Source organism: Pongo abelii, chromosome 15 (genome assembly GCF_028885655.2).
Source record: "Pongo abelii isolate AG06213 chromosome 15, NHGRI_mPonAbe1-v2.0_pri, whole genome shotgun sequence".
In the NCBI taxonomy this organism is placed as follows: domain Eukaryota; kingdom Metazoa; phylum Chordata; class Mammalia; order Primates; family Hominidae; genus Pongo; species Pongo abelii.
Window position 1 is genome coordinate 107398051 of NC_072000.2, and position 24223 is coordinate 107422273.

General features: G+C 50.1%; 1 protein-coding gene across 4 annotated transcripts in view; it reads right to left on the reverse strand.

Moving 5' to 3' along the window:
• CDC42BPB (CDC42 binding protein kinase beta) overlaps window positions 1-24223 on the reverse strand; it is a 130225-nt gene that overhangs the window by 36810 nt on the left and 69192 nt on the right. For all 4 annotated transcript variants that reach the window (XM_009249511.4, XM_002825127.6, XM_054530917.2 and 1 more), the window contains exons 6-16: window positions 21801-21894; window positions 17929-18129; window positions 15135-15383; window positions 12492-12571; window positions 10288-10454; window positions 10089-10208; window positions 8396-8529; window positions 6407-6649; window positions 4724-4834; window positions 3047-3291; window positions 2828-2933 (exon numbers count right to left, since the gene is read on the reverse strand). In XM_009249511.4, the coding sequence (XP_009247786.2) occupies window positions 2828-2933; window positions 3047-3291; window positions 4724-4834; window positions 6407-6649; window positions 8396-8529; window positions 10089-10208; window positions 10288-10454; window positions 12492-12571; window positions 15135-15383; window positions 17929-18129; window positions 21801-21894 (1750 nt within the window). The remainder of the gene's footprint in view (window positions 1-2827; window positions 2934-3046; window positions 3292-4723; window positions 4835-6406; window positions 6650-8395; window positions 8530-10088; window positions 10209-10287; window positions 10455-12491; window positions 12572-15134; window positions 15384-17928; window positions 18130-21800; window positions 21895-24223) is intronic.

Here is a 24223-nt window from a genome sequence, read left to right on the forward strand (position 1 = left end):
CTGGGAGATGAGGAGCATCTCTGCCCGGCTGCCCCGTCTGGGAGGTGAGGAGCGCCTCTGCCTGGCCGCCACCCCATCTGGGAGGAAGTGAGGAGCGCCTCTGCCCGGCTGCCCCATCTGGGAAGTGAGGAGCGCCTCTGCCCGGCCGCCACCCCGTATGGGAAGTGAGGAGCGCCTCTGCCCGGCCGCTCCGTCTGGGAAGTGAGGAGCGCCTCTGCCCGGCTGCCCCGTCTGGGAGGTGAGGAGTGCCTCTGCCCGGCTGCCACCCCGTCTGGGAGGAAGTGAGGAGCACCTCTGCCCGGCTGCCCCATCTGGGAGATGAGGAGCACCTCTGCCCGGCTGCCACCCTGTATGGGAAGTGAGGAGCGCCTCTGCCCGGCCGCCCCGTCTGGGAGGTGAGGAGCGCCTCTGCCTGGCCGCCACCCCGTCTGGGAGGAAGTGAGGAGCACCTCTGCCCGGCCGCCCCGTCTGGGAAGTGAGGAGCGCCTCTGCCTGGCCACCCCGTCTGGGAGGTGAGGAGCGCCTCTGCCCGGCCGCCCCGTCTGGGAAGTGAGGAGCGCCTCTGCCTGGCCGCCCCGTCTGGGAGGTGAGGAGCGCCTCTGCCTGGCCGCCACCCTGTCTGGGAGGAAGTGAGGAGCACCTCTGCCCGGCCGCCCCGTCTGGGAAGTGAGGAGCGCCTCTGCCTGGCCGCCCCATCTGGGAGGTGAGGAGCGCCTCTGCCTGGCCGCCACACCGTCTGGGAAGTGAGGAGAGCCTCTGCCCGGCCGCCCCGTCTGGGAGGTGAGGAGCACCTCTGCCCGGCCGCCACCCCGTATGGGAGGAAGTGAGCAGCGCCTCTGCCCGGCTGCCCAGTCTGGGAAGTGAGGAGAGCCTCTGCCCGGCCGCCCCGTCTGGGAGGTGAGGAGCACCTCTGCCTGGCTGCTACCCGGTCTGGGAGGAAGTGAGGAGCGCCTCTGCCTGGCTGCCCAGTCTGGGAAGTGAGGAGCACCTCTGCCCGGCCGCCACCCCGTATGGGAGGAAGTGAGCAGTGCCTCTGCCCGGCTGCCCAGTCTGGGAAGTGAGGAGCGCCTCTGCCCGGCCGCCCTGTCTGGGAGGTGAGGAGCGCCTCTGCCTGGCTGCCACCCCGTCTGGGAGGAAGTAAGGAGCGTCTCTGCCCGGCTGCCCCGTCTGGGAAGTGAGGAGCGCCTCTGCCCGGCCGCCCCCTCTGGGAAGTGAGGAGCACCTCTGCCCGGCCGCCCTGTCTGTGAGGTGAGGAGCGCCTCTGCCTGGCTGCCACCCCGTCTGGGAGGAAGTGAGGAGCGCCTCTGCCCGGCCGCCCCGTCTGGGAGGTGAGGAGCGTCTCTGCCCGGCCGCCCCATCTGGGAAGTGAGGAGCGCCTCTGCCCAGCGGCCCCGTCTGGGAAGTGAGGAGCGCCTCTGCCCGGCCGCCCTGTCTGGGAGGTGAGGAGCGCCTCTGCCCGGCCGCCCTATCTGGGAGGTGTACCCAACATCTCCGAAGAGACAGCGACCATCGGGAGCGGGCCATGAGGATGATGGCGGTTTTGTTGAAGAGAAGGGGGGAAGTGTGGGGAAAGGAAGGAGAAATCAGATTGTTGCTGTGTCTGTGTAGAAAGAGGTGGGCATAGGAGACTCCATTTTGTTCTGACTAGGAGAGATTCTTCTGCCTTGGGATGCTGTTGATCTATGGCCTTTCCCCCAGCCCCGTGCTCTCTGAAACATATGCTGTGTCAACTCAGGGTTAAATGGATTAAGGGCGGTGCAAGATGTGCTTTGTTAAACAGATGCTTGAAGGCAGCATGCTCTTTAAGAGTCATCACCACTCCCTAATCTCAAGTACCCAGGGGCACAAACACTGCAGAAGGCTGCAGGGACCTCTGCCTAGGAAAACCAGAGACCTTTGTTCATGTGTTTATCTGCTGACCTTCTCTCCACTATTATCCTATGACCCTGCCATATCCCCCTCTCCCAGAAACACCCAAGAATGATCAATAAATACTTCAGAAATAAAAAAAATAAAAAATAAAAAATAAAAAAATAAAACAGTCACGTGTAGTGAAACAGCAAGAACGCGGTCTGAGAAACATGTCCTTACGCACGCAGCGTGAATGCACTCACACAAGCCTAGACGGTGCGGCTGCCGCACACCAGGCCCTGTGGTATACAGCCTGTCAATTCCAGGCCCCAAGCCTGCATACCATGTTGCTGTGCGGGACGCTGCCGGCAGCTGTAACACAATGCTAAGTATCTGTGTATCTCAACACAGAAGAGGTAAAGTATAGTATTATGATCGTACGGGACGCCTGTTGTACACACAGTCTATCATTGATGGAAGCATCGTTATATGGCACATTACTGCATTGTAAAAAGACACCAAACTTCAGCCGGGCGCAGTGGCTCACGCCTGTAATCCCAGCACTTTGGGAGGCCAAGGCGGGTGGATCATGAGGTCAGGAGATTGAGACCATCCTGGCTAACACGGTGAAAACCCGTCTCTACTAAAAACACAAAAAATTAGCTGGGCGTGGTGGCGGATGCCTGTAGTCCCAGCCACTTGGGAGGCTGAGGCAGGAGAATGGCATGAACCTGGGAGGCAGAGGTTGCAGTGAGCCGAGATCGCGTCACTGCACTCCAGCCTGGGCAACAGAGTGAGACTCCATCTCAAAAAAAAAAAAAAAAAAACACCAAACTTCCAAGACTCAAGAATGATGACATTCTATTCCCCCATAAATATATATACCTATTACGTACCCACACAAATTAAAAATAAATTTTTTTTTTAATTACAACTTCCACACAAAGTGCTAACTCAGGTACTTTGAATTAATTACCTTTTCATTTTCAGCGGTTAGCTTCTTGTTTTCATCAAACAGCATCGCTCTTTCTCGTTCGTATTTATCTTTTATTGTACCCACTGCCTCCTCCATCTCATTATGCCTGCCAAGGTGAGCGAGAAACAGTTTTAAAAGCTCATAACTTCGCTAATATTTGTATCTATGGCGTGTGTATCAGCTTTCATCTTCTGAACAGATGAGCTCATGAAAACCTACCGTTCTCGCTTTGACTTTTCTAACTTATCTTTTAACATCAAGATTTCTTTCTGCAGGGCCAGCTGGTGGCTTTCTGAATCATGCACCTCCTTCTTCACATTTTTCACTTCTAGCACATGGGAGGCCTCACGTCTGACCAACTCCTCTTCATAAAATAAGACTTTCTTCTCCAGCTCGGATTTGATTTTGGAAATCTCTTGCTGGTGCTCTAAGGTGGCACCCGCTCCCCGGCCTCCTTGCTTCACCTGAAGACAATGGTTAACATAAACTGACGAACCTCTGTGTCCTCAAGGGTCACACTGTCCTTTCAACCCCTTTCATCCCAAGCAAGTGCAGACACCTTCCCAAGGACTGTGTGTGCCTGGACTACACCAGATGACGTAGTTGACCTGGCTAACGTGATCCAGGTTCTAGGGGGTCACAGCAGGAGACAGCCTTGCAGGGGGATGTGCCAAGGTCGGCCTGGGACCCCCGAAGCTCTGCCCCACACCCTGTTCATTCATGCTTGCAGCATTCTTCTGAGGGCTGACTCTGTGCTGGGCCCCCTCCTTGTGACTGGGGTGACACTGAGGTCTCTGCTCTCTTGGGGCTGGCGGGAACTGACAGCAAATCAGTAAAGGGGTGGAGGGACTGTGCACCCCCGCCGGGTTGTAGGGAGTGGAAGGCGTGCCAGGATGGCTGGGGCGGCTTCTGTAAGGTGCTGGCCTATTAAGGGAGGTGTCAGGCTAGGGGCAAAGAACAAGGGCACAGGCTGGAGTGAGGTGGGATGTGCTGGCAGTGTTTGCAGCATGCAGAGAGGCCAGTGTGTCTGGAGTGGCGGGGCAAGGAGGGGCAGGAGAGGCACTGCCAGGCTGGAGCAGACAGGAGGGTGGCTGCTGGACAGCTGCGGAGCCACAGAGGCCCTGGCCGCACAGGAATGTGATCCGGCTTTGGTCTGCCAAGCTCACTCTGCCTGCTGTGCAGAGAGGAGACTCAAGGGCTGAGAAAGAGGCAGGAGCCTCGGGCACCACATGCTGAGGTCCGGCCAAGCCCGCTGCCAGGGAGGAACAGCATCTCAGGCCCGCGTCCCAGAGGAAGAGCTGCCAGACCACCGAGGCGAAGGGAGAGGGCAGACCCATTGCACGCGGCTTCCACATGAGGAGACCCATGCCACGCTATACTGCCAAGGAGATCCGCCTCCGGCCCCTTGCCCACTCGGCCACTGCGGCCTTCCCGACTCCCGCCCTCCGCGGCCTCCCTGCCACCCTCCAGCCCCACCAGCGGGTCCCGACTGATGGCCAGCCTGTCTCTTCCCCAGTCAGCAGCAGGCTACGGGCTTTAAGGAGCTTTTCCAAAACTCAACTGCACTGAATTTAGAATACCACGATGCAAAGAAGGCTATGAATTGACGGGGCTGGAGCAGGAAATGAGCCGATTAGATATTAGTTTCCTAGGACTTACCGTGAACTGCCTGAAACTTTTATATAAGAAAGGAAAAACATGAACTTGGCCTTTGAAAATGAAAGCAGTCACGAAGGCAGCGGCTACCCCCACCTCTCCACATGCGGGTCTTGTCTCAACAGCCTCGGGTGACACTCGGCCCGGACCACACATTACGCAAGGTGACTTCCACGTGGTAGCGTCAGCAAAGATGAGCACCCCTCTCGGTTAAGGGCAGAGACCCCCGCCCGGCACTACCTTGAGGGCCTCCAGCTCGCTTTCCATCTGCTTGCAGAAGTTCTCGCTGTGCTCACGAAGCTTGCGCTCCTTGGAGGCCTCAGCAACAGCATCATCAAGCTGAGCTTCCAGCTACAAAAGGAAGATCCGGTTTCTATTAACACAAAGCAAGCCCTGCTTCACCAGTTACAGCAGCACCTACGGGACCTCCACAAGAACAAGACCTCGAAGGACCTCTGCGCGTGTTTGCCCTTCATCAAATCTTATCACAAATTAAATTTCAAGAAAGGATAAATTTCTTGAAATTTAAATTTCACTGATTTGTGAAAACAAGTACTTTTGATATCTGTAGAACTTGAATTCATTTATTAAATGGGCCATTTCGAACATGCACACGAAGAGCGAGCAGAATAGCGAACACGCGTGCTGGCACCCAGCTTCGACAGTGAGCTCCCGAGCCAAGCCCGCTTCATCTCTGCCTGTGCCCAAACCACTCGAGGGCAATCCCAGGCACTGTTATCACTTCCCCCGTATGTGGAGTGCTAATTCCTCATTAGGGGTATCACTAACTTCGGTTTTAACTGCCTATAACTACGAATATATTTGGGTTGCAAAACAGACTAAGAAGAAAACAAACAGGTCCTCTGTGGCTAAAGAACAAAGAGCCCTGAACTTGAAAGGAACAGGAGCATGTGCTTCCAGGCCTTCTCATTCATGGGATTTATCAAGGAAATTTTAATAGAGTTCTAAACTAAGAATTGCTTAAAATATGTCAACCATTAACAGCAGAACACTCAGAACACCTAGGGTGACACAGGGCTGAAAACCCTGGGGTCCTAAGACGTCACGGGTGTGCAGGGCCCTTCCTTTCCTAATTAGCTATCTGTGGGAGCCAGGATTTCTTCATGTACTTTATCCAGAACAGCGTAGCAAAACAGATTGAAGAAACAGCCATGAGAATTCAACTGTTTTCTATTCAGCCAGATATTAAAGAACAGCTAACAAAATGTAAAAAATGCCATTCTTCCTGCCAAATTTTTAAAGAAATAGTTACTTTTCATTAAACATGTTACTTATGTTAACATGAAATGGGTTTTCATTGTATTAACAAGATTTTGTTTTAATTTCTGCCATGGTGCATGTTGAGAGCTGTAGCCTACATAAGAAAGCTCTTTGGGGTTGTAATCATTCCAACAGTGTCAACGGGTGCTGAGCCAAGACACTTCAGAAGCACTCACCTAAGCAGGCGGCCTGAAGTGTGCTGAGGGGTTTTTGCCATGTTGCTCAGGTTGGTCTCAAACTCCTAAACTCAACGATCCAGCTATCTTGGTGCCTCCCACAGTGTTGGGATTTCAGGAGTGAGCCCCGTGCCCGGCCCGCGATTTGCCTTTCTACTGCCACCTGCCCTGTGTGGACTGCAGGTGTCTTATTCACATAAGCCAGGCTGCATCACAGCACAGCATAAACACCCTCTATTTACTTAAAAGGGAATTCAAGAAAATCAGCACCACAAGAACCTTATTGTAATTTCACCAATATCAAGGAATGAGAACAACAAAATAAATGCTCGGCTGATCAACTTACTTGGCTCCACAGAAAATTTCTGACCCCTTTTACAGTAATACAGGCCAAATTTCAAAGATGTTTTATAAAAGTCACACAAAAGTCCAGTCGATACCATCCCTGAACCATCTCCACAGCTACCTCTTTCCTGAGCTTCTCAGCTCTCCGCATTTCCTGCCGCATGGCGTCCACCTTCTGCGTGGCCACCTCCATCTCCTCCTCCTTGTCTCGCAGTTGCCGGGACACCTTCTGCTTCTGGGCGCGGAGCTCTGCCATGCGCTCGTTCAGCTCTGAGAACTCCTGTAGGGCCAGCTTTCGCTGCTGATGGGCATCTTTGAGTTCTTTGGCCTGGGATTTCAACCGCTCTGAGGCTTCAACCAGTTGCTGAAGAAAAACAATTATAGATGTTTTACGTTTGCCTAACAAAGGCTTGGAAGGCTGGAGGTTCGGTCTTCCATGATATTGAGGAGTTAAAAGCAACAGCCAATGCTGGTTACAGATTAGAGCCATAGATCTGAGCTGTTTGGAAAAAGACCTGTGCTCTGTCTCATGCCAGCCACACAGGCAATGGGAAGGCCACCTGGTCTCAGGTGCTGAGACCAACTGCACACCAAGAAAGGCCCCACAGGCCGGGCACAGTGGCTCACACCTGTAATCCCAGCACTTTTGGAGGCCAAGGTGGGCGGGTCACCTGAGGTCAGGAAATCGAGACCATTCTGGCTAACACAGTGAAACCCCGTCTCTACTAAAAATACAAAAAAATTAGCCAGGTGTGGTGGCGGGCGCCTGTAATCCCAGCTACTTGGGAGGCTGAGGCAGGAGAACAGTGTGAACCCGGGAGGCAGAGGTTGCAGTGAGCTGAGATTGCGCCACTGCACTCCAGCCTGGGCGACAGAGCAAGACTCTGCCTCAAAAAAAAAAAAAAGCCCCACAACCACATGGGGGCAGCGTGCTTACAGGAGGATGCTCCATGTCAGCTTCTGCCCAATGTCACCGGCACAGCTGCAAAGCTGAATGAAGCATTTAGGCACTCAATCTAGTTACTCAAACATAAGCAAAATCAAAAAGAATACATAGACACAAAGTGCTGAAGGTGAAGTCACAGTGAAGAACTGTATAAAAACAATTGCTGGACAGCCTGCCCTTGAGACTCATGTGCGGATACTGGCTGTCACTCTGCACTCACCACACTGATGACGACCCTGACCTCCCTGCAGCCAATCTGGTCAACTATCTGGCAGTTCAGTCACTGTCACACCTGCTGGTCTGAGATGGAAGTGACAAGATCCTGAGCAAGCTGGCAGGGCATCTCCCACACGTGAAGGGGAGGCCTCCCCAGGCCTCTCTGGGCCCGCTGGGAGGTACTATGACCCTGTCAAGCAATGAGATGCCATGCGCCCCACACTGCACTTCTAGACAAGTCACTCAGGTGGATGACACCACAGATTATCTTAAGAAACAATTTGGGTTTGATACCTGGCACATTTTAGAGAACAGATCACAAACTACAGGTTCAAGGATAACATGTATCAATGAATCTATTTTAGAAAACACATATATAATTGTGTTAGTAACATGCTGGCACCTGAGCATAAAAGTTTCCCATATATTACTAAAAAGGAAATTTATAAAGGAATTATGGGGGGAAATCACCCAGATTTTAACACAGGGTCTCGGCTGCAGTTCCCTGTCATTACTAAGGGGCCCCTTCTAAGAGCAGAGGCCTGGTGGAGAGAAGGGGAGGGCCTGGCTCGGGACGCAGCATGTGTTGCCACGGCCACCATGCCCTATCAACATCTTTCCTCGCTTCAGAATGCAATGTGGTGCTGCTTTCTCTGTGGGTCTGAAGTGGAGACTGGAGAGGCTGATTGCGAGGTGGATACCCGCTGGGAGCGAGGGGGTGGAAGGCACCTGCCACTGGGAGCCAAGCTCTGCCAGCCGACGCGGGGGCTGTGCAGCAGGCAGGCATGGCAGGGGCCCCGGGGCCAGGCTTGACCCTGGCGTCCTGCATGCAGCAGGGACAGCCCATGGGCAGGAGTCCCAAGAGGTCTTCCATTGTCTGCATGAACGTGACCTTACAGACTCTGCAAAGTCCCGTAAGCCTTTCTCACCCCGAACCGAGCCACCTACCTTGTGCAGCTCCTCCTTCTCCTGCCGGACCACGCGGTGCTGCTTCTCCAACCCCCGCAGCCGCTGTGTGGAGTCCTCACGCTCTTGGCGAAGCGCCACTGTGTCCTCAAGCTGTCGCTCGAGCCTGTTTGAATCTGGAAAAAATAGGAAATAAACTGTGTTCTTTATGTGCAGTGACTATATGTAAACTTTATGTTAGCTTACTTACTGATAGGAAATTATTTAATAATTCACAACACTCTTCTTCATTCAGAGGTTTTTTTACTTACACACACACGCACACACACACACACACACACAGTGTCACGGGCACAGCTACCTGCACACCTATGTTGAACAGGCTCCTTAAACTTTACTCTGATCTGACAGCGATCTCCCTCAAGGACTGGGAGCCCTTGGGTGGCGCACACACTCGTCTGCTCAGTCCCTCTAACCTGTGTCACCCAGCACAGTTCCTGGCCCTTGTCCTTTCTCAGTGTGCAAGAAAGGTTTTAGTTAGTAAGTGACTCAATCAAAGAAGTCTGTTTGTGGATCAGGACAGTGGGGTTCCTGATAGGAAATGCAGAGAAGGTGAGAGATTCAAAGTGTGCTTTGGAGGTGAAGGTCAACTGCAGAGCCAAACTGTGTGAGGTTAAGGCTTAAAGTGACTGGAGCCAGGCCAGGCGCAGTGGCTCACGCCTGTAATCCCAGCACTTCGGAAGGCTGAGGCAGGTGGATCACGAGGTCAGGAGATCGAGACCATCCTGGCTAACATGGTGAAACCCTGTCTCCATTTTGTAAAAATACAAAAAATTAGCCGGGTGTGGTGGCGGACTACTTGGGAGGCTGTAGTCCCAGCTACTTGGGAGGCTGAGGCAGGAGAATGGCGTGAACCCAGGAGGCGGAGCTTGCAGTGAGCTGAGATCGTGCCACTGCACTCCAGCCTGGGTGACAGAGCGAGACTCTGTCTCAAAAAAACAAAACAAAACAAAACAAAACAAAAAAACTGATTGGAGCCTTTAGGGAACTTTGATAACCTAGGAACCATCAAAAGAAAGTGGTGACGGCAGGTCTAGCACCTACAACACCGAGGAGCAGGCAGTCACTGATTAAGCTTTAGGAGGAAAGCAGCTCTAGGAACTGTCTGAAAGCCACAAAGAGGAAACCTATAACAGAGAAGCAGAAAATAGCCAGAGAATGTACAGATAAAATATCAGGAACTGATTCTAGCTGGTGACTACAAAATAATATCATTAGAACTAAGCCAGTTGGGGCTGGGCGAAGTGGCTCATGCTTGTAATTCCAGCACTTTGGGAGGCCAAGGCAGGCAGATCACCTGAGGTCAGGAGTTCGAGACCAGCCTGGCCAACATGGTGAAACCCTGTCTCTACTAAAAATACAAAATTAGCCGGGTGTGGTGGCGCATGCCTGTAATCCCAGCTACTCGGGAGGCTGAGGCAAGAGAATCGCTTGAACCCAGGAGCGAGAGGTTGCAGTGAGCTGAGATCGCACCACTGCACTCCAGCCTGGGTGACAAAAGTGAAACTCCGTTTAAAAAAAAAGAACTGACCAAAATTTGAGAACTCTAAATAAGCTTGCTAAAGCCTAAGCTTTTTTTCTGCTTTCCCACCTTATGAAAAGGACTCTGAAATTCCCTTTTAAGACAGTAATGACCAAAAATAGAGACTAAGAAGTCATACTTTTAAACACATACCTGCTATTTTATTCTTCAAGCGTTCGATTTCTTCATTTAGCTTTTTGATTTCTTTATCTCGGTTTGAATTGCTGAGGGCCCGAGATGAGCCATGGAGGGACTGCACAGTCTGGGTGGACTCTGAGGGACGGAGAGACAGCATGAGGTGCAGCCTGGCTGCAGCGCCCCCGCCTGGCCCCGGAGCCGGCGTCACCCTCACCTTGCAGCTTCCTGCTCAGCTCCAGCTTCTCCTGTTCCAGCCTCCGAATCCTCCTCTCGTAAGCTTCCATCTGCAGGCTGTGCTCCAGGTCCCGCTGCACATCCTCATCTTTGGTTAATGTATTGGACTGCATTATGCTCTTCAGAGAGCCTCGATCAGAAAAACAGCTGGGAAACCAAGCAACAGGTTTTTTTGATCTACTGAAAATTTAACGATTTCATTAGCATTTTCAATCTTCCTGGGGTGAAAGACAGTCTTTTTAAATTGGCAAACAAAAACACCTGAGAAAAGACTTTATTGTTTATGGAACCAAAGTTAGACAAGTGACCGGCTGGTCAAGGAGACACTGACAAGGGCACTCCCCACTGCTGGTCAAAGAAAGCGCCTCTGCAAAAGAGGGGAAATGGCATTTCTAAATCATCCCTCACACTTAACTATAAATGCAAAACCAGAAGGCATGAATTTTGCGTAAAGCGAGGCTTAGGGGGCAGCCCCAGCTTGTCTGCAGGTCAGCAGTACGCACAGACCATCGAGAGCTTCCTGGTTCGGCCACCAACTGGCCAAGCAATCCAGGACAGCTCTTTCAACCCTTCTTCCCCTGCAGGCTAAGCCACCAATTCTAGCACTGACCAGCACACTAAGCCCCCTACCAAGGACCAGACCACTCGAAGACGCACACAGCCGAGGCACAGGCTGAAGCCCAGGATGGCTCTCATTTAATAGCTTAATTCTTGGGCTGCTTTAGGAGTTACTTAGTTCTGCTTAGCTCTTTATGTGACAATGAAGTCAGGGAAATTTTGAGCTCCTATGCTGAGTCCCATAAAGGCACCCAGCCCCCTTTAGAGAAGACCTGGTCAGTGTTTCTCCACAGGTGGTCTGAGGGTGCTGGGTTGCTCCAGCCCTGCGGGATCTGTCAAGAGAAGAACTCTAGGCCTATCTGGCCAAACTACAGCCATGGGCTTGGGACCTGCAAGTGTGACAAGCACTTAGTGAGCTGGGATGTATTAGAAAGGTCAAGAACCTCTGCACTGGGGGTTGGTAAATCAATATGCCCACCCAGAAAGCCTCCTGTGGGCTGGAAGACAGCAGCTGTCACTTTGGCTTATGGGCTGTTTAACCCTGGCCTCTCACACCAAAAGAGATTTCCTGCAAGTTCGAGCAGAAGTATGGGGATATTGGCCGGATGCGGTGGCTCACGCCTGTAATCCTGACACTTTGGGAGGCCAAGGCGGGGAGATCACGAGGTCAGGAGATCGAGCCCATCTGGCCAATATGGTGAAACCCCATCTCCACTAAAATTAAAAAAATTAGTCGGGCATGGTGGCGGGCGCCTGTAGTCCCGGCTACTCAGGAGGCTGCGGCAGGGGAATCGCTTGAACCTGGGAGGCTGAAGTTGCAGTAAGCTGAGATCGTGCCTCTGCACTCCAGCCTGGGCGACAGAGCGAGACTCAGTCTCAAAAAAAAAAAGAAGCATGGAGATATCTCCCTCCCAAGACATTTTCAATTGTGGTTCCAGCTGCCAGAGGACGCTGGGAATCAGATTCTGTGGTACAGTGGGAGCTTCCACTGTCTCATTTCACCTCCCTTTCTTCCTAACCCCTCTCTTCTTGGCCCCAGTTTCCTTTTAAAATCGAGGTGGACCATCTCAGGCAACACAACTTTGCAAAGAGGCCCATTTGGGACAGGGGCCCACGGCACACAATCCTTACAAAAGCCAGCAGAGTGCTCTGATGGAAGCCAGCTCTCAGCTGAGTGCACGTGGCAACTGCTCTGCTTGCTGTGGCCACCGACTGGATCAGAGCTAACCCTGCCAATGCTGGCGGCCTATTGGTCAGGGGTTGGCAAACTACGGCCTCTGGGAGAAATCCTGCCCGTGGCCTGTTTTTGCACCATCATGAGCATGAATGGTTTTAATATTTTTAAAGGGTTGTAAAAAGAAGAACATACAACAAAGGCCATGAAACCTGAATTCTTTACGACCTGGATATCTGTAGAGAAAAAGCCTGTAACCTTGCTATGGTATCACCTGTAGTCATCAGGTGTGCATATTTTAAGGACAAAAACCCATCTCCATCTCCCTTAAGTAATGGCCTCCCAGCGCACACACCACCCACTAGCCCGCCCCTGGGGACAGAGTGTGGTGTCTGACTGTTCATCTACCACAAGGGAAGGGTCTCCCTGGGGAATGATAAATCCAGACATACCTTTCCGTTGTGAATGTAAAACCAATGAATGGCAAATGTAATCCAGAAAAGCCTGTGTGAGAACCAGGAGGTAATATTTCCTGCATAAGAACATATACAACACAAATGAAATCTACATTCAAACAAATGGGTAAAAAGAGGAAAGATGGTTACAGTCATGGTGACAGGAGGCACTGGGCAGAATATGTGGCCTTGGAGAATGCGGATTCCACGGTGTCCTCTGCAGGGGAGCTGAGTATGGCAGATCTGTCTTTCTCAAGCCTGGCCCCATATGCTGTATGTACAATAAAGCTCACAGGATACACGCACTGATTTTGATGATGACAATGGCACAGGCCGTTACAAAGTTAGTGATTTTCAAAGACTTCTTAAAACCACAGAATTCACTGCTTAACACACAACTGTGTGCAGAGTCCAACAGTGTGGACAGGTATGGCCCCTCTGAGGACACCGGACAGAGCCTGGGGACTCTCAGGTTCTTGACCTAAGACAGGAGGCCCCAAGGCAAAAAGGAACCCAAAGGTAGACTATTTTAGATAAGTTTATTATAACTCTGTTTTTCATTCTGAGGATCTTTATTAAAAACTATAACCAGGGGCCAGGCACAGTGGCTCATGCCTGTAGTCCCAGCAATTTGGGAGGCTGAGGTGGGTGGATTGCTTGAGACCAGGAGTTCAAGACCAGCCTAGGCCAACATGGTGAAACCCCCTCTCTACTAAAAATACAAAAATTAGCTGGATGTGGCGGCGTGTGCCTGTAATCCCAGCTACTCAAGAGGCTGAGGCACAAGACTTGATTGAACATGGGAGGCTGAGGTTGCAGCGAGCTGTTGTATCACCGTACTCCAGCCTGGGTGACAGAACGAGACCAGTCTCAAAAAATGAAAAATATAAGCAAAGTTCTTTATCTGGGAAATTTCAGTGTGGAAGGAGTTGGAGTCTAGGAAAACAATCCTTTGAACAATGACAATACTTTTCTCAGCCTTTTCTCCATGTGGTCTGAAGTTCAGTGCTTATTTTGAATGTGAAGCCATCAAAGCAAGTTATTAGGTGCAAATAGTTTAAACTTCTTTTTTTTTTTTTTTTTTTTTTTTTTTGAGAGGGAATCTCGCTCTGTCACCCAGGCCGGAGTGCAGTGGCATATTCTCGGGCACTGCAACCTCCACCTCTTGGGTTCAAGCGATTCTCCTGCCTCAGCCTCCCAAGTAGCTGGATTACAGGCACCCGCTATCATGTCCGGCTAATTTTTGTATTTTTAGTAGAGACGGGGTTTCACCATGTTGGCTAGGCTGGTCTGGAAATCCTGACCTCAGGTGATCCGCCCACCTCAGCCTCCCAAAGTGCTGGGACTACAGGGGTGAGTCACCACGCTTGGCCCAGATATAACTTTTCCATGACCCTACAATGGGTACTGCATAGTTTCTAAGAACCTCTGCTCCTCCCATTAAACTACTAGGAGTTTCCCCAGGTTCACGGTCATTCATTTCGAGAGGTCCTGGGGATGAAACATACAGAGCGAATGATGAGGCTTCAGTGTAAGAAACTCTCTAAATTAATAAGCAACAAAGAAGATTTTCCTTTTATTTGGTTAAACCTCAGTTTGTCTATCCCCAAACAAAGTCACACATGTATGGGTTTGATAAGAACAAAAGAATTTTACGAGATATGAGCAAAATTCTCCAGGACCAAAGGTACTGGCTAGTGCATCAAAGAGGCCCTGTCAGAGCCGACTGGTACACCAGACGAGTCCCACAGCCGGAACCCAACTCGGAAAATCCTGATCTAAAACATCAGTGCAGAGACTCAAAATCTGTTATTAACATCTTTGTTCTGAACTCTTGCTGTATAAAGAAACACCAATGCAGACACAAAGCGCTGTAATGTTGGAAAGATTTAACGTGCTCTCACATGTAGGGGAAAGACCAGTAACTGAGAGGCTGCCACACTGCCTATGGGACTGTAGGCTAAGCCCATGTCTTGGTGTCTTTCAACCTAAAAAACCTAAAATGTGGTGACAGGGTTGCAGTGAAGCTCTAATACAATGATGTATGTGACACTGCTTTGAAAAGTATCAAGTAGGCCGGGTGCGGTGGCTCACGCCTGTAATCCCAGCACTTTGGGAGGCAGAGGTGGGCGGATCATGTGGTCAGGAGATCGAGACTATCCTGGCCAACATGGTGAAACCCCGCCTCTACTACAAATACAAAAATTAGCCGGGTGTGGTGGCACATGCCTGTAATCCCAGCTACTCGGGAGGCTGAGGCAGAAGAATGGTTTGAACCAGGGAGTCAGAGGTTGCAGTGAGCTGAGATTGCACCACTGTACTCCAGCCTGGCGACAGAGCAAGACTCTGTCTCAAAAAAAAAAAAAGTATCAAGTACCATGAAAATAAAAGCAAAAGTATTTCTGTTGAGTTCCAAAACAAAAGAGCTGTTTAACTGAATTTTACTCAGATTGAGTCATCCATCATTTTTTAAAGGAATATTAAGGACCCAGCTGAAGGCTGGAATAAAAAGCACATTGTGTCTTAAGTGCCAAATTTCACAGCTTTATGGTGTACTGACTTGATAAGCAACGCCCTCAACACAGCACTGCATGTCAGATCCACAGCCAGCAACCCTGAGAACGATGCTTTCACACTCACCGTGTTTCTCAGCACGTCGTCATCCACGTCGAAGTTGGATGTGTCAGAGGGACTGCTCACGTCGGGAATATAAGGTGCTTCTAGGTTTCGTATATTTTCCCAATTTAGACCTTCAAAAAACGCATGCTTTTTGAAATCCTCTATTCCATTCTGCCCCAGCCTGCGCTCTCTACTGCAGATCAGTCTCTGGATGAGGTCCTTCGCTTCTTCAGATACATCCGTGACATGGGATGGGAACTGGAATCGCTCCTGCAAGGGATGGCAAAAACACTGGTGGACAGGTGGACGCATTCAGAGAGTTTAAGGTGTATGGACATTATAGGAAACAAAGTAGAAATGGTAGCTTCAAAGCAGGTCACTTTTTATTTCATGGGAACTAAATACAATCCAAAGCTAATAAGTTTCCATTCCCAAAAGGCAAACAAGAAAACCAGTGGTCCTTCTGGTTTTACTCATTATAGACTTGTGACCACATTGCATGTAAATGACACATTTTTACCTATGGAGGTGGCAAGGAATGTGGGAAACATGCCGTGCGCGGGAAGAGAGACAGGCGCAGCCCCGTCAGAATGCACAGTGCGAGCATCACGGCAGCTCCGCTTCTGGAAACTCACACTAAAAAAGCAGTTGCTAAGAGGAAACACAACATGCTCAGGACTGCACTGTATTTTGACCAAGAAAACTGGAAATTACCTACATGCCCATCAAAAAAGAGACTCGTTAAAAAAGATACCGGCTGGGCACAGTGGCTCACGCCTGTAATCCCAGCACTTTGGGAGGCCGAGGTGGGCAGATCACCTGAGGTCAGGAGTTCCAGACCATCCTAACCAACAAGGTGAAACCCCGTCTCTACTAAAAACACAAAAATTACCGGGCATGGTGGCGGCCTGTAATCCCAGCTATTTGGGAGGCTGAGGCAGGAGAATCGCTTAAACTCGGGAGGTGCAAGTTGCAGTGAGCCAAGATTGCGCCACTGCACTCCAGCTTGGGTGACAAGAGCGAGATTCCAGCTCAAAACAAAAAAGATGGGGCACAAAGAAAAAGGAACATGTCTGTGTGCTGATATAGAAAGACACCAAAGATACAATGACAAAAAACTGTTTATATGTAACATGATGCCACGTATCTAAACACACACATGCGTGCACACACACACACGAGCTGAGGTCTGCTGAGGCCACACACCCTCACGGTAGAGTGGGCTGAGAGCTGAGCCACCACCCCTGTCATCTACAGAAAGGAAGAACAATGTCACCTGCTTCACGGAGTGCCTGACCCAAGAGCCCACAGGTGGTCAGCACTCAGTGACTGCTGGCAGGCTCTTAGTAATAACGAAGTCCCAATTGTTACTTTAACAGAATTTGTCACTAAGAAGTGGATGAGACGACTTTCATTATCTACAATATGCATTTTTGCATTGTCTGAAGTTTTTATAGGGGGTATATATTAATTTACAAATAAAAATATGCTTCTACTTTGGGAAAAACATTTTTTAAAACTGTAACTTTTGTTTTGATTTGGAGTTAAATGGAAAACCAGTTACCACTTTAGTGTTAATCTGCTCCCTGTGAGAGCAAACTGTGGGAGACATTGGCTGGAGGATAGGCCAGCACTCGATCAGGATCATTCTGGGATCTGCGCATGTGCATAGGAGACAGTGGGGAGGGAAATGCTATGAGCATGCTGGTAGAGAGGGTGAAATTGGCATTAGAAAGACACACGACTGACCCGGCGCGATGGCTCACGCCTGTAATCCCAGAACTTTGGGAGGCCGAGGTGGGTGGATTGCCTGAAATCAGGAGTTCGAGACCAGCTTTGCTAACATGGTGAAACCCTGTCTCTACTATACAAATACAAAAAAATTAGCCAGGTGTGGTGGTAGGCACCTATAATCCCAGCTACTCAGGAAACTGAGGCAGGAGAATCGCTTGAACCTGGGAGGCATAGCTGAGATAGCGCCATTGCACTCCAGCCTGGGCAACAAGAGTGAAACTCCGTCTCAAAAAAAAAAAAAGAAAAAAAGACAGGCAGGAGAATCGCTTGAACCTGGGAGGCAGAGGTTGCAGTGAGCCGAGATTGCGCCATTGCACTCCAGCCTGGGCGACAGAGTGAGACTCCATCTCAAAAAAGAAAGACACATGACTAAGGAAAATTTTTAAAAAGAAATAAAAATATTAGACAGAAGAGAAAATGATAAAAAGGAAAACAAAAGAGGTGGAGAGAGGTGACATGAAATGAGAAAGTGAACAGTTCGGAAAGGGAAGGAGGAAAAGAGGAAACAGGATGGGGAGGATGAAGGGCTCCACCATCTGGAGACACGTGATCATTTACAGGGACTGATTTCTGGGGAACAGACTTGAGAATCAAAGTTGGCACCTAACCAGTGAATCTACAGCCACAGGTGAAAGGGCCCACCTGGACCTCCCCACTGGCTACCCCCGGGCGCCTCACTCCACGCGCCTATGCAGACGACGCGTCTGTCTACAGAAACCGGCCTCCCCTCCAGGAAGCCAGCTTGGAGCAGGCCAGCATGCTTCCCCTGAGAGTGGGGGTGAGGGTCACCCTCAGAACCTCCTTCTTCTTCCTCTGGCACCCACATCTCCTGGTGCCGACCCTGTCTCTGGACGCCCTCTCCAATGTCTACTCCAGTCCGCCTGTCCTCAGTTTGGTCCAAACCCCGTCACCTCTTCCTGAACTACTCGCGTCGCTTCCTAACGGATCTTCCTGCACTAGTTGTGCTCTCTGTACTTTACGCCTAAGCCAGGTACCAAAAAAAAAAAATGCAACATCTTACTTCATGGTTCATGATCTTCCCGTAGGTCTCCACGAGTGACTCTGCATAAAACGGAGTTTCTCCATAGAGCATCTCATACATGCAGACACCCAGAGACCACCAGTCACACTCAGGCCCGTATTTGCCCATGCCATCCTCCATCGCCTGCAGGATCTCCGGTGAGATGTAGTCAGGTGTGCCCACGGCCACGGAGGACTGCACCTTAGGGGAGAAGGAGGTGCTGAAGAAAACCCTAGGGCATTTCCATCACATATTTCCAACTACTTTCTCTAAAATTTATAGCGGAGGCAGAAAATGAAATAATCATAGAATAAAACTGATGAATGATCATGTTTTTTAAACCCAGTAATTCAAGCTGAGTATAGTGGCTCGAGCCTGTAGCCTCAGCTACTTGGGAGGCTGAGGCAGGAGAACCGCTTGAGCCCAGGAGCTCAAGGCCAACACAGGCAACATGGTCCCCAACCCTGTCTCTAATGAAACAAAACAGAATTTAAAAACCTCAATAATGCAAAATTCAATGCAAATAAATATTCTCTTAAAGCACTAAACATTATGCAGCTCTCAGAATGCATGAAACTCTTGTACACATGGTCTGTCAATATCCAAATACCAGCCACAGCCCCAAACAGTGCCTCTCCAATCCCCCAGGGTTGGCATTTCCCACTCTCTGTCGCTGCTCCCAGTGTGATGCGGGGGCCACACGTGCATGGGCCAGCCTTTCTGATTTTCATGTGCAGCACGCAGGGACTCTTGTGTAGGGTCTCTTGTTAGAATAGAGACTCCTGTGGGGCCCAAGAGGCTGCATTTCTAATAAGCTTCTGGGGGTGCTAAGGCTGCTCACCTGCAGCCCACCCTGTGGGCTTCCTCATGGGAACATGCAGAAGTTGGTCCAGGCATTAGCCGGGTGCTCAGGCATTCCCTGGACAGGGCACCAGGAGGCTAAGACCGCTCCTACCCCCACTAAAGGGAGAAAACAGCTCCCCTGCTATCTACATTAGCAGGCAGTTGCCAGAGTACAGTGACACCTCTGCAGAAAGCTGCGAGGGCACGGGCCACCTCAGAGCAAGCAGGAGGAGCCTGGTGAAGCTGAGAAATCAACCATCCAGAGAGTATGATGGAGAGTATAGGGCCATCCCGACGGGCTGAGTCTCTAAGACTGAGGCTCAGGCAGGAACTGGAGACAACAACCACAGGCCTGTCTGGGGAAGGTCAGGCTCTCCCGAGGGTCCCCTCTGGGAAGAGAGACACAGGGTCCAAGCAGCACCCCGGAGCCAGTGGTGTGAGAACTGCTCAGGCTGAATGGATCAGCAGAGAACTCCGCCTCCATCACCTCCCTGCACGAGTGCATGGTCAGCCCACAGGAGCTCCTACAGACAGCGGGACCACTGGGGTGCTGGGCGGTGACTCCATGATGAACAACTACTGTGACGGGGTGGAGTGGAGGTGAGGAGGGTAACCCATACTCTGGTTATACCATGACAGGGTGGTGTGGTCTGGTTATACCATGACGGGGTGGTGTGGAGGTGAGGAGGGTAACCCATGCTCTGGTTATACCATGACGGGGTGGTGTGGAGGTGAGGAGGATAACCCATGCTCTGGTTATACCGTGACAGGGTGGTGTGGAGGTGAGGAGGGTAACCCATGCTCTGGTTATACCGTGACAGGGTGGTGTGGAGGTGAGGAGGGTAACCCATGCTCTGGTTATACCGTGACGGGGTGGTGTGGAGGTGAGGAGGGTAACCCATGTTCTGGTTATACCGTGACGGGGTGGTGTGGAGGTGAGGAGGGTAGCCCATGCTCTGGTTATACCGTGACGGGGTAGTGTGGAGGTGAGGAGGGTAGCCCATGCTCTGGTTATACCGTGACAGGGTGGAGTGGAGGTGAGGAGAGTAGCCCATGCTCTGGTTATACTGTGATGGGGTGGTGTGGAGGTGAGGAGGGTAACCCATGCTCTGGTTATACCACGACAGGGTGGTGTGGTCTGGTTATACCATGACGGGGTGGTGTGGAGGTGAGGAGGGTAACCCATGTTCTGGTTATACCGTGATGGGGTGGTGTGGAGGTGAGGAGGGTAACCCATGTTCTGGTTATACCGTGACGGGGTGGTGTGGAGGTGAGGAGGGTAGCCCATGCTCTGGTTATACCGTGACGGGGTAGTGTGGAGGTGAGGAGGGTAGCCCATGCTCTGGTTATACCGTGACAGGGTGGAGTGGAGGTGAGGAGGGTAACCCATGCTCTGGTTATACTGTGATGGGGTGGTGTGGAGGTGAGGAGGGTAACCCATGCTCTGGTTATACCACGACAGGGTGGTGTGGTCTGGTTATACCATGACGGGGTGGTGTGGAGGTGAGGAGGGTAACCCATACTCTGGTTATACCACGACAGGGTGGTGTGGTCTGGTTATACCATGACGGGGTGGTGTGGAGGTGAGGAGGGTAACCCATGCTCTGGTTATACCATGACAGGGTGGTGTGGAGGTGAGGAGGATAACCCATGCTCTGGTTATACCGTGACAGGGTGGTGTGGAGGTGAGGAGGGTAACCCATGCCCTGGTTATACCGTGACAGGGTGGTGTGGTGGTGTGGAGGTGAGGAGGGTAACCCATGCTCTAGTTATACCGTGACGGGGTGGTGTGGAGGTGAGGAGGGTAACCCATGTTCTGGTTATACCGTGACGGGGTGGTGTGGAGGTGAGGAGGGTAGCCCATGCTCTGGTTATACCGTGACGGGGTGGTGTGGAGGTGAGGAGGGTAGCCCATGCTCTGGTTATACCGTGACAGGGTGGAGTGGAGGTGAGGAAGGTAACCTATGCTCTGGTTATACTGTGATGGGGTGGTGTGGAGGTGAGGAGGGTAACCCATGCTCTGGTTCGGACCTGTTCTAGTCACTGGAAGAGTGGAGTGGAGGACAGCACCCACCTACCAATTAATATGTGGTCAAGACTTTTAAAAACAAGAGACTGGCTTTGTGGAATGAAAATGAGCAAACTGCTTTACTCCTTATAAAACGCTGTCAACTGAAGCCAGTTACATGGGTTCTTCCACTACTGCTTGAAAATCCGCCAGTAGGAAAGAAAGGGATTGCTCTCTCTTGGAAAAGTATTTTATGTTAGACCTTATGATAAGTGTAGGTTTCAAAAAAGAAAAGACTCCAAACATGTAAGAACAAAACTGCAAAAGTGGCCACAGATGCAGTGAGAGCATTTTGCTGGAAGCAGCTGCCAACAGGGTGTGAGCTGAGCTGGGACTGCCCCCATCAGGCTACTCAGCCATGATGCTGGTCTGACTGTGGGGTGGAGACCACAGGGGCCTGTGGCCCGAGCCTGGGTCTCCTGGTGATAGCCGATCTGGGGGCAACCTCCTGTTCTCCCCTGCTGGCGGGAGTGTCAGCTGGCCCCGTAACACTGAGCACCTAGGACTGTATTTCTAGGTCTACAACACCCATACAGAGGAAACCCCTAGCAGGAAGTTACCTGCCCCAACACAAGTGAGAAAGTACAGTTACATGATTAATGCCTGCCCACCCGAACAGCCTGGACAGGGCACTTTAAGGAAGAAGCAGAGAGCGCCCTCAATCTGCTACACGGCTGGCATGCTTTTAGCCACCTTGGGATTGAGGAAACCTGACAACTCCCATTCTGGAAGGCACACATATTACTTTTGTAAACATAAAAAGCAATAAAGATGCTTTCCAACTTAATTTTTATTTGGGAAACAAAACTCCCCAAACAGAAAATTTCAACTATCTCCAAAATTGATTCATTTTCTGAATTAATATACTTGGTTTCTTAATTGTACCTCAAATTGAAAACTTCCCTTCTAACTATATGCCAAACCCAAAACCAAATGGAAAATCTCCAACAAAAATACCTACAGTTCCATCATCATTCATCTTCAAACATGATCCAAAGTCAGCCAGGCGGATATGACCATTCACATCCAAAAGGACATTGTCAGGTTTAATGTCTCTGTTAGTAAAATAAATACACAAATTAACCATCTCCATGCAACACATTAGGTAGGTCGAAGCCCTTAACTAGTGGTGATCAGATGAAGAAATGCTAATATCCTCTTGTGAACAGCTGTCACCATCCAGTACAAATGCCTGTGTGTGACATTCAGCTGGCATGGTGGCAGCCGAAGTCATATCACTGCCCCTCGTTTAGTCCCCAGTTACCCTGGCGAGGCCCTATGATGATTCCTACTCGTCTGCCCACCCAGCTAACGAGCCCCTCCTGAGCATCTCCTTGGTGCCAGGCACTGCTCTCCAGCCCACCCACCTATGCACGTGACAACGCTGCCCCTGCCATCATGAAGCCTGCACATGAGCTGAGGTCTTGCAAACACAAATAGGCACTGCTGTCTCAGGCAGGCTCACACAGTGCAAGCTCTGTGCTGAGTACCACAGAAAGCAGGAACGGGACAAAGGGACAGATGGACACACGTGGAGGGAGCTGGCTGGGGGCTGCCACACAGAGAGACGGTAGTGGCCAGATGAGGTCCAGGAGGCAGGTGGCAATCTGTGGGAAGACTGCTGCAAACCGCCCCATATCCCCAAAACTGCACTTTATAGATGAAGACATGGAAGCTGAGCCAACTGCCCACAGTTACAGAGCAGCGCGTGCTAGAGCAGGAACATAAACACAGGTCTGTCCCACTAACGCCTGTTTCTAAACTACTTTCTGTGTGCTCTCAAACACATGTGCGGGTGCAGGGCACCTCAGAGCATGAATGCTTTCTTCTGGCACAATAAGCTTACGTGACTCAACAGTATGAATGCGAACAAACTTTAAAAACAAAGAAAGACGTTCAGCAAAAGACAAGTACAAGCATGTTCCCAGTGGCACCACTTGTAACAGCCAAAAGGCAGAAACAATCTAAATCTCTGCCTCCAAGAGAATGGGTAAGTAAGCTGGGCTATACTCGTGTGATAGACACCACACCCCAATGAAAACAGACGGGTACCAACTACCCCAGCCACATGAATCAATCTCACACAAACATGGGCAGATGATAATTCTTACCTCAAAACCAGAAACAAAACACAAAACCAGAAACAAAAACACAAAGCAAAAGAAACTCTAGCATATAACACTCCAAACTGAAATAAAATATCCTCAAATAAACATTCAGGAATATGAAGAAGAAAACAAAACAAAATCCTACAATTACACACACACACACACACACGGCCAGGTGCAGTGGGCTCACAAACTATAATTCCGGCACTTTGGGAGGCTGAGGCAAGAGAATCGCTGGAACCTTGGGAGGCGGAGGCTGTAGTGAGCTGGGATTGCGCCACTGCACTCCAGCCTGGGCGACAGAGCAGGACCCTGTCTCAAAACACAAAAACAAACACACACGCACACACACACGCACGTACTAGACAAAAGCATGCAGAAAAGAAGAGCTGATTTAACTCAGGGAAGAAATAGAAGAAACAGATAAAATCTTATCAGAAATGAAATTATAAGAGGTCCAAACAAGAACAAATTGAAACAAAAATCTAATGAAAAATTGAAGAAAGGGAAGAAAAGATCTAGAAGAATAAAATGAGGTAAAGAAAGACGGAAAAGCAGTCAGATAGGAAGCAGCCAGAGGCTAAAGTGGGAGACAGGCAAAGAAGGCCCAACAGATGCATAACTGGAGTCTCTGAAAGAAATCAAAACAAAACATGACTAACATTTGACTACAATCCAAGAGAACTTTCCAGAAATTAAAAAAAAAAAAAAAAAAACACCTGAATCTAGAATGAGAGGGCCCACAAGATTAAAAAAAAGAAAATATCAATGTCCTCTTTTTTGAAACCAGCCAAGTTGATATTGATGTTCATATGAAAAGAAAAGCCAGAAAAACCCTGAAGAGTGAGCTGTGATGGGGGGAATCAGGCCCAGATGATTTCAAAACACACTACACAGCCTCCCTAATTAAAGTAGTGTGCTGCTAGTGTGTGCAGAGGCAGAGAGAAGATGGAATAGAGTAGAATGTCTAGAAACCAACCAACTACATAAAGAAATCAAGTACAGGACAAAGATAATACAAATCACTGGGGCAAAGATAGACTTAAATAAGTTGGTGTTGTGACAACTGGAGAGCCATTTAAAGATAAAATTAGAACTCTTCCTTGTGCCATACATAAGAATAAACCTGAAATGGACCCAAGATCCACATGGAACAGATGAAACTATATGAACGAAAAAGTAAAAATACTAAAACACAAAACAAAACAACCCCCCCTTCCAAAAAAAAAAAAAAAAAACCCAACACATGGGTTTCCTTTTTCTGGGGGTAATAAAA